This window comes from Dendrobates tinctorius, unplaced genomic scaffold (assembly GCF_039654945.1).
Source record: "Dendrobates tinctorius isolate UK_male_01 unplaced genomic scaffold, ASM3965494v1 ptg000250l, whole genome shotgun sequence".
Classification (NCBI taxonomy): domain Eukaryota; kingdom Metazoa; phylum Chordata; class Amphibia; order Anura; family Dendrobatidae; genus Dendrobates; species Dendrobates tinctorius.
Window position 1 is genome coordinate 24,419,452 of NW_027361917.1, and position 10,830 is coordinate 24,430,281.

Genomic DNA, 10,830 nt, shown 5'->3' on the forward strand with positions numbered 1-10,830 from the left:
CCGTAAATACGGCCGTATGGCGCTCCTATGATTTTTAGCTGCCCATTTTTGCAGCCCCGTAGAAATCTATTGGGGGCGCAAAAACAGGCCGCAAAAACACAGCAAGTGTAAAAGCAGCTTTACTGGGCTGCTTGCTGTAGTTTTGATAAAATCACTGTTTATCAGCAGGAGATTATCACTGGAGGACTAGTAAACCTGCTGCCGTATAGTCCTCCATATTCATGATCTCTGTATAACCCCGTCCCCACCACTGATTGGCAGCTTTCTCCTTATGATCAGATTACACTGCCAATCCATGGTGGGGGCGGGGTTATACAGAGCACCGCATTCACAAAACTGGCTGATCTGCAGCAGATACAGTGATACGTTATTGGAATCGGGCAGGGGCGGACGTATCATTGGTGCAGCGGAAAGGGGGCCCACTACCACCTCCAAATAAGCAAGCAGCTTCTCTCATAAAGCACAGGGCCCATATACTGTTCCTGTACGGGGGCCCTTTTCTATTTGTGTCCGCTACTGGAATCAAGGTCTCTGCCCCTATATCATAATGCTCTCAAATGCGATAGCATAAACCAGGTGATAGTTTTTCTTTTAACACATGACATCACTCCTACTCAAACATAGTGATAGAGGATGGTTATATAAATTGACTTTTAATTGTTTGTGATTGTTTCATGGTTTTCCTACAATCTGATTCTTCATGCTAAAAACTGGAGTTTATAGTATTCCACTTCTCAGTAAGCGATTATTTTTTAGGTTTTAGAATTTCTGAGATGATATTTTTGCATGTTGTTATGTTGTGAGGCTTTTCAGATTTTTTGCCTGCTGGGGAATTCAGAAATGCATGGCTCAGTCACTGTTGGCATATACGGTAAATTCCTGCATGTTTGTGACAAGTCAGTGGAGTATGGAATTTTATGTCTGTGGGTGATAGATATTGACTCGTGTTTAAAAAGATTGAGAAAAATTTGTGGAAAGGAGTAAAATAATAGTTGTGAAATCCCCAAATATTTACTGACAATCACAATTTGAGTGCTAAATGCTGTTCTCAGCCAGCAAGGGATCTTGTCTTTGTATTGTTAAGTCTGTTTTTTTCTTTTTCACCAAGCACATAGATTTCCCATTACCATGCCCACTCATGATGTTGGAGATGCTGGTTGTGCCTGAACAGGAATACCCCCTAGTGTGTGTGAGCGTCAGCAAGGGCACAGATTTTAACCAGGTTGTCCGGTTTGAGACTGTGAATCCCAACTCCACCTCGTCTTGGTTTACAGAAACAGGTGAGTAATTTAATGTTCTATTCATGGCTTCCTCTTTACGGTCTTCATGACCCTAAATTGCTCTCACTCCCTGTCCCTACAGACACCCCGCAGTCCGATGTCGTCCATGTGACACAGTTAGAGAGAGACACCATTCTAGTGTGCCTGGATCGTAAGTCTATATTACTGCCCCTGGTTCTGGCTCATTGATTGTTTATGCACTTAAATTAGATCTATCTTTCTTTTTAAGGTTGTATAAAAATAGTGAATCTTCAAGGAAGGTTAAAATCCAGCCGCAAGTTGTCTTCAGAGCTGACATTTGACTTTCAGATTGAGTCTATAGGTGAGACCTTTCTATACTGCTGTTGGTTGCAAGCCCCCAGGTTTCATACAGTGTCATATACTCCCGAATTGCCATATTTATCCCATTATTCCTTTAAATTCACTTACATAAGAAAACGACAATGCCAAAAATGACCACCTGCCGATGACCACTATACTTGGCGTGGTGTCATCTTTTTTTCTTTAGAATATAATACACAGAAAAGATGAAAGTGAAAACATTCAGACATTGCTGTGACTCTATGATTGGCAGTACCGTGCACATTTTATGGCGGTGATATAAACAATTGCACCATTTAGTTGTCCGCCTTGTATATGTGTTCTCCTCACCCGTGCGACCATTAGTCAATGCTGGTAATAAATGTGTTCACACTCTTGAAAAAAATTTTCTGTTGGTTACATTTCAACCGGAAATATATATACAGCTCTGGCAAAAATTAAGAGACCACTGCAAAATTTTCAGTTTGTCTGATTTTTCTCTTTATAGGTATATTTTTGAGTAAAATGTAAATTGCTCTTTTATTCTACAAACTATTGACAACATTTCTTTGAATTTCCAAGCACTAAATTTTGTATATATTTTCAGAAAATGAGAAATGGTCTAAAGAACAAAAAAAATGCAGTGCTTGCAGACCTCAAATAATGCTAAGAAAACAAGTTCATAATCATTTACAAAAAACAATACTGATGTTTTAACTCAGGAAGAGTTCAGAAATCAATATTTTGTGGAATAACCATGATTTTTAATCACAGCTTTCATTCGTCTTGGCATGCTTTCCACCAGTCTTTCACACTGCTTTTGGGTGACCTTATGCCACTCCTGGTACAAAAATGTATGCAGTTCTTTGTTTGATGGCTTGTGACTATCCATCTTCCTTATGATTACATTCCAGAGGTTTTCAATGGGGTTCAGGTCTGGAGGTTGGGCAACATGACAGGGATTTGATGTGGTGGTCCTTCATCCACACATTGATTGACCTAGATGTGTGGCATGGCATATTGTCCTGCTGGAAAAACCAGTCCTCAGAGTTGGGGAACATTTCCTGAGCAGAAGGAATCAACTGTTTTTCCAGGATAACCTTGTATGCAGCTTGATTCATACGTCCTTCGCAAAGATTAACCTGCCCAATTTCAGCCTTGCTGAAGCATCCCGAGATCATCACCAATCCTCCACCAAATTTCACAGTGGGTGCAAGACACTGTGGCTTGTACGCCTCTCCAGGTCTCAGTCTAACCATTAGATGACCAGGTATTGGGCAAAGCTGAAAATTAGACTCATCGGAGAAGCTTACCTTTCTCCAGTCTTCTATGGTCCAATCCTTCAGCCTGGCTTTCCATTGCTTCTCATTGATGAAAGGCTTTTTTCTAGCTTTACATGACTTGAGCCTTGCCTCTAGGAGCTTGTTACGAACTGTTCTTGCCGTGCACTTCACCCCAGCTGCCATTTGCCATTCCTTTTGTAGGTCACTTGATGTCATCCTGCGATTGCTGAGTGACATTCGAATAAGATGACGGTCATCCCAGTCAGTGGAGAGTCATTTTCATCCTCTCCCGGCCTGTAGCTTTGTTGTCCCCAATATCTGCTGCTTGACCTTGTTGTAATGGACTGCCGTCTTAGAAATTTTAAGGATGGAGGCAACATGACACTAACTGTAACCCTCTGCTAGTAAAGCCAGAATTGAGCCCTTTTTTTCCTTACTCAAGACTTTTCCTTTCAACTCCTTTGGCATGGTTAAAAGTTATTTTTTCATTCCTATTACTTTTGGGATATTACTAGCACTTGTTTTGCCATCCAGCTTGTCCTATTACAAGAGGATTGTGAACACCACAGAAGATTTTTTAATATTTTCCTTCGTTAAATAAGATTTGGTTCAGGTGATCACCTAATCAGAAGCACATTAAGTAGAATGAGGTGTACTCTGGTTGGAATTCAATTGACACTGGAATGGAATGGCTGTCAGACATGTAGAGAAGATGATTTTTATAAAACTGTGCAGTGGTCTCTTAATAAATAAATATATATATATATATATATATATATATATATATATATATATATTGTTTTCTTTTATTGTTTTACATAAAAAAATGTATAATTGCCATTTTAACTGTTAACAATTGCCATTATGTCTTTTGTTCTAGTTTGCCTTCAAGACAGTGTCCTTGCGTTTTGGAAACATGGTATGCAAGGAAGGAGCTTTCGATCAAACGAGGTAAATCGGTCAGACTGTCACAAAGTGCAGAAGTGTGCTGTACATTCAACCAATCATTAACCATATGACTGAAGTTAGAAGTGTCGGTCACATTCTGCATATATTCCGTTCTAATGTATTCCCCATGCTATCTACCTCAAAGGAAAACGGGCGACTTCTAGCGACCCTCCTCCCTAGCAGTGAAAAGGGACTTTTCATTTGTATATTCACCCCACCTGGCGCTCTCATTTGCCTCCCTCTGACTACTATTCTGAGATTGGCATTCCCGGGTCCACTGCATCCAAGAAGGCCACTGAAGTGGTATGTCTAAACCAAGCCCCAGGAAAGGCGAGAGAGGCACAGTTTAGATTTACCACTGCACTTCCCATGCACTGCAGCATCCATCCACTAGGTTCAGCGAGGGAGGTGGCGGGAGGCACAGATCACCAGGTAGGTTGAGTGTACATGACAAATGTGTAGTGACTAATTGAAGACCCATCAGGTTGGAGTGTAGATATAGAAGACCTTATGTCTGCTTTTGGATTAAATAGAAACTGAGATGTTTGTAAACTGTAAATTTTCATCAGCCACACTGAGCCTATACGTTTGTGGCATTGTCTGGCAGATGGCTGCAACATTACAGATGTTTCACCCGACTGTCTTTGTATGTCTATGGCCTCTTGGAAAAAGGAGAATGTGTTTGTCCTTGTTGCTTCACTCATGTTTATTTTAATTTCTGTAGGGTAAGGGATCTTTTTGCTATGATTCTCATTTTAGCCCCTGGATTTTCAGTATGATTACCTGGCATCAGTTTTAATGATTTTCCATCAGTGCAACATATGGACCCACCAGATCCACAAATACAATACAAAGTGGCTTGAGTTCTGGAACTTAGACATCCGTATGCCCTAACACGACATAGAGACAATGGTTGTCTTCTTAAATTGGTTAGGACATTTGTATAACAAAATCTTTAACATGCTTCTCTGACAACATGGTCTACACATGATAACATATAAATATCATAACCGCTGCACACATCTGCCCAGCACGAGTCCTGTATATGATACCATCATTTCCAGCTGTTCCACATTTCCTGGGACTCTTGCCCTGAAAGGGGGCAGAGTTTTATCTACTCACTGTCCAAATATAGGTGTGATAGAGTGGATCAGAGTATGAGGCCGTCCCTGGAAGGAGGGAAGATGGGGAAGGGTAATTGCCCCAGAAATATCGGCCATTATGTAATACTTAGTACTGACTGTTCTGTGATTTCATCACATTATAAGAAGTAATAATAAGCTTTAGCCGGCTATTTTATGCTCATGGAAAAGTATCCATTTTTGAAGCAAGTTATTAATATATATTATGTCTTTCCACTCACAGATAACACAGGAAATTTCAGATAACACGCGGATATTCAGGCTGCTGGGATCTGACAGGTAATTGTGTAGCTGTCAGCCTGGAGTAACTTGCGCCCACATTCATTTTGCTCACTTTCTAGTTCTAGAAAACAAAACATTATCACTAATGATTGTAGTAAACGCTGCTTTTATCCCTACACACAGCATATCCTGAATAGAGACGGGACAACTCCATAGTAAGACTGGGTTTATGAGTTTTCCTTTTGTAGTGATTTTAATCAATTGTATAAAGTGTTTACCTGCTGCATTTTATACAGTAATTACTGTGCTGACGTTTGCCTCCGGCTCAGTTTTTGCCTCTTGACAGATGTTGGTTTTACTTGGGCAAGTTTACTATTAAAACAGGATGCAAAAAAATAACAAAATGATGCAGCTCCTTTTTCCGACCTTTATAAGAACAGGATCTAGGATGTGTTCTGTTTCTTTTTAATGCACAGTGTGGCAAACAATGGAAATCAGCTCACTGTTTACTAGAAGAAACATGGATCCGTTAATTCAGGGTTTGTGCTCGAACATTACCAGGCCGGTTTCCAGGCACGGAAAGTAGGATTAGAGGAATTGTCAGTCTAGCACCAGGTTGTGGGTTAAAAAAAAATATATATTTTTATTAAAGCCTTGATAAATCACAAAACAACACATGAAACACGTGTTTTTGAATTCAAAGGAGTTGTTAATCATAGGTTACTTTTGTAATCCTGTTTTTTTAATTATTGCCAACTCAATGACATTGGCTTTATACAAATGTAATCAACGCAAAACACTAGTGTGAGCCCAGCCTATAGTTTTCAAAGCAAATGCATAACAGCGCACTTAAAGCAAGAAAAGTTCTATGTATTGTCCAAAATGAGCCGATACCATCCTACAATTATTCAAGCAATTGAGGGATCCTTTAGTGTTTTGTTGGGTTTTTTTTGTTTTTACAGAAGGTTACTTGAAAACGTCATTTAACTTCATTCTGTAGACAGACAACGTACACCTCCCCTACATTCATTCTCAAGGACCTCTGGATATAGCCAAGCGCTGCGCTCTGCTGGTGTTCACATCAAGGATGAATAGGGTGGATGTGTGAATGTTCAACCACCACTTGGTTCACTTGAGGCTCCTCAGACCCCCAATCTCAGGATCAGAGGGGATTTTAGCAGTCAGATCCCAGTGGTTCACTTGAGGCTCCTCAGACCCCTAATCTCAGGATCAGAGGGGATTTTAGCAGTCAGATCCCAGTGGTTCACTTGAGGCTCCTCAGACCACTAATCTCAGTATCAGAGGGGATTTTAGCAGTCAGATCCCGGTGGTTCACTTGAGGCTCCTCAGACCACCAATCTCAGGATCAGAGGGGATTTTAGCAGTCAGATCCCGGTGGTTCACTTGAGGCTCCTCAGACCCCTAATCTCAGGATCAGAGGGGATTTTATCAGTCAGATCCCGGTGGTTCACTTGAGGCTCCTCAGACCACTAATCTCAGGATCAGAGGGGATTTTAGCAGTCAGATCCCGGTGGTTCACTTGAGGCTCCTCAGACCATGAATCTCAGGATCAGAGTGGATTTTAGCAGTCAGATCTCGGTGGTTCACTTGAGGCTCCTCAGACCCCCAATCTCAGGATCAGAGGGGATTTTAGCAGTCAGATCCCGGTGGTTCACTTGAGGCTCCTCAGACCCTAATCTCAGGATCAGAGGGGATTTTATCAGTCAGATCCCGGTGGTTCACTTGAGGCTCCTCAGACCCCCAATCTCAGGATTAGAGGGGATTTTAGCAGTCAGATCCCGGTGGTTCACTTGAGGCTCCTCAGACCCCCAATCTCAGGATCAGAGGGGATTTTAGCAGTCAGATCCCTAGTGATTTGCAAGTTATCTCCTATCCTGATTTGCTCAAGATTGTGGTGACCTCACCCTACATACCTCTTGTCATTCACTCTGCTTTTGTTTTGCTTGTGTGTGTTGCAGAGTTGTTGTTCTGGAAAGCAGACCGACTGACAACCCTACAGCCAACAGCAACCTGTACATCCTCGCAGGACATGAGAACAGCTACTGAAAACCAATGGCAAATAGAACTTGTGTCGCCAAGTGAACACTGTTACTTAAGGGTGTACCTACAGGACATGGAGAAGATTGGAAGAGCATTGCATAGAGTATTGCAAAGTTTTTGTAACTGCAACCCCATTCTGTCGATGCAGCAGTCAAGCCAATGGATTCTGTCTGTACCATATTTCTCACCCTACAATGAAGCAGAAACTTTGTGGTTGCAGATGCTGGTTTTGTGGGGAGAGATTTACACCGCAGGGTTATATGTTCCTGCAGAGAAACTTGAGAACAAAGCAGCAGCAACATATGATCATTTTATATACATAATATATATATATATATATATATATACAAATAATTTATTGTGGCATGAATCAGTGATGAAGAAAATGTCGCTTCTCTGTGGTATGGACACATATCTTCCCACACAAGTGCTGCATTCACAGTTGTGTCCTTGCACACAAAGGTAGTGTTAATTCTCTGTCATACTGCGGTGGCTGTACCTTCCTGTTGCTGATGTCCTACCTGGATCCCTACTGTAGATAGTGATACTTTTATGACGTACAAGTGTCTTAATTGTACAGATGTAAAGTTGGTCCGAGCCCCATGTTCTGAGATCTCTTCTTCTCGTCTAGCTAGTTCGAGAAGACGACAAAACACAAGAGTTTAATAACACTATTGTATTTTTATTCCATGTAATTTAGTAATGCCAATATAAAATTTTGTAAGATAAGAAAAAGGATCCTGTAATCTATAGAGATGTAAGCATTGTACGGTATCTTTAACGTTAATGCAACTACACTGGTGTTTAAATTTGCACAAAGTATTGTCAAGTGACACATTGCACCACGGCGTTACCCTGTGACTGCTGTGAAATGCAGTGGCTTCTGCCATTAATATCTTCTTTGCTTGCTTTTTTTTCCCCCCTATGTTATTTTTATATCACAAAGCTGCAAATTCTGTTTACCTGGATAATAGATTTTTAATTCATTTTGGCATGCACAACAGCAGATTATGAACGTTTTATGATTAAAGGGAAAAGATCAGCCAAGTGAAACAAAAGTGATCTATTTATTACAAGCAAATCACTTCCTTTGTATAGTTGCTATTTAATCTGAAAGTGAAAAATCTAGCGGCTTGTAAGAACATCTGAATAGATAGTTGTCAGTCTACGGGTTTTCTTACACCACCTACAGAAATTGCGATATTAACATGGTTTCCCCATTTGTATTTGTACAAATGACAGTGTTTTGATCATACCTTTTAATCTTGCAACATTAATCATACATAGGTATGGATTCAGGTGAATATGCTGTTTGCATCTACGGAATCAGCCATATTTATTTTAATATATGCAGAAAGCTTCTTTTGTCTGTACAAATCCTAATCAGAGCTAGAACCATATGGTTCTGCCAAGAAGTTGGATAAATGCTCAACATTTCAGACCTGACTGATCACCTCTCACATTCCACTTTGTAAGAAATGATCTAAATTTTACTTTTCGTTTTGCCTTTCATCCTTTGGGATGCTTGTGAACTTGTGGCCAAAATAATTTAGTTACTACCTCATGCAAATAGACTAAAGGAGACTGCGCATCTAGCAGCTGTGCATTTGATTTTTTTTTATTTTGCCTTTGCATTTTTTGCCATCCCTAAGCAGTGGCAACTCTACATGAATTAATAATATTGAAAAATATTATTACACTTCCCTGGCCCTTTATTCTACCATTATATTAATGCACCTTAATGATATCGGCCTGTAACATAGCAGCATTATTTAATCATATACCACTGCTCGTCCTGGGCCTACATATAGTGTGATGGATCGATGATCCTCCTACTGCCTGACCCAAGAGCAATGACTGATCACGTGCCACTGTAATGTTTTACCAAAATGCACAGTTTTGCATTTTTTTTTCTTAATTTTCATGCGCAAAACACTAATAAAAAAGAACTATGTAGATGGCCTATGGTGTACATTCTTGATAAGGCAATGCTTTTGGATAAATTGATGACTGTATATACTGTAAAATAAACAAGATTTTTTTTAACAACTCTTAGTTGGTATTTTTTTACATCCTCAAATTATATGTTATTATTATAGCATATTTTCATCTGTGCATGTAACGGGAAGAAGGCAGTCCTTTCTGAAGTCATCATGTTCTGGACTGAAAATTTCAGAAAAAGGAGGTGACAGATTCCCTTTACACTGGTTGTCCACTACTAAGACAACCCCTTCTTAAACTAAATGTTCGGCCCCTATAAAATAATAAAGCCTATACTCCCCACCCGTGCTGGATCTGTTCCAGCGGTGTCAGCACTCACAGTCCCAGGGCTGTGAGGCCGTGGAATGACACGTGATGAACAATGCCCAATCAGCGCCGGCGTCACTGGTCTCCACCTTCAGACAAACTGAACATGAAGAAGTAGTCCGGGATGAGCTGCAGGTCATTTTTTTTTAATTATCTCTTTAACATATAGATGTACAGTTAAAACTAGAAGTTTTCATACACTGTCTAAAAACACACATATGCATGTTTTTATCAATTAAATCAGAATAAACCTTTCTTGTTTTAGGTCAATTAGGATTACCATAATTATTAATATTTACCAAATGCCAGAACGAGAGAGAGTTTTTTGACAACATTAGTTAATTAGACACGCACCTGTTGATGTATTTTAATGCACACCTGAAACACACTGCTGTCACGTCTGCCATGTCTGTTTGTCTCAAGAACTCCTGGAGCGATGTGCATGCGCATGTTTTGTCTGCTGTCCTGCATGTTCGCTAGAGCTGTGTGCAGACTCACCTCATGTCTGAGCTGCAGGATCCCTGCGTTTCTGCTCTGCCTTCTGTGATCTTCTCGTCATGTCTGGAGTCCTTGATCATGTGATGTTTCTTAAGATCCTGCACTGTCTGGTTCTGCAATCATCTCGTCATGTCTAGAATCCCGGATCATGTGTTCTTCCTAGGATCCTGCACTGGTTGGTTCGGTGATCATCTCGTCATGTCTGAAACCCTGATCATGTGACGTTTCCTAAGATCCTGCACTGTCTGGTTCTGCTATCATCTCGTCATGTCTAGAATCCCGGAAGTTCTCCCCTGGTCCTGACCTGGAGGAGGAGGTGCTATGCCCTATATCAGGCCGCCTCTTCCTATGCTCAGGGCCTGATTATTGTGTTGCTTCCCTGCAAGGCTCTGGGTCTGTGGGGTTGCTCCCTCTATTCTGTGCCCTTGCACTTTGCTCTGTAGTGCGTCTCTGCACACGCTCCGTGCTCGTATTCCGCCTCTTGTCTTGTGTTGTCTCTCGTGCCATGTTTGTCTTTGCCTTGCTTTGCCTTGTAGTCCTTCTGCTGTTCTTTGTCTTAGTCTGTTTTGCTATGTCTCGCCTTAGCTATGCTTTGACTTGTAGTCCTTCCTTTGTTCTCTGCCTCGCCTGTTTTGCCATGTCTTGCTTTTGCTATGCTTTGACTTGTAGTCCTCCCTGTGTTCTCTGCCTTGCTATTCCTTGCTTTGTGTTCCTCCCTATGGTCTCAGTCTTTGCTTGCTCTGCCTCGCTCTCTCCTATGGTGCTCTGTAGTGCTCCCTGGCACACGCA

General features: G+C 41.0%; 1 protein-coding gene across 6 annotated transcripts in view; it reads left to right on the forward strand.

The window, feature by feature from the left end:
* The window catches only part of MAP4K3 (mitogen-activated protein kinase kinase kinase kinase 3), a 399,677-nt gene extending 390,392 nt beyond the window's left edge, over positions 1-9,285 (forward strand). For all 6 annotated transcript variants that reach the window (XM_073557519.1, XM_073557520.1, XM_073557521.1 and 3 more), the window contains 6 exons: positions 1,109-1,280; positions 1,363-1,431; positions 1,510-1,602; positions 3,744-3,814; positions 5,177-5,232; positions 7,155-9,285. In XM_073557519.1, coding sequence (XP_073413620.1) covers positions 1,109-1,280; positions 1,363-1,431; positions 1,510-1,602; positions 3,744-3,814; positions 5,177-5,232; positions 7,155-7,242 — 549 coding nt within the window. In that variant the 3' untranslated portion in view covers positions 7,243-9,285. The remainder of the gene's footprint in view (positions 1-1,108; positions 1,281-1,362; positions 1,432-1,509; positions 1,603-3,743; positions 3,815-5,176; positions 5,233-7,154) is intronic.
* Positions 9,286-10,830: the final 1,545 nt, after the last annotated feature.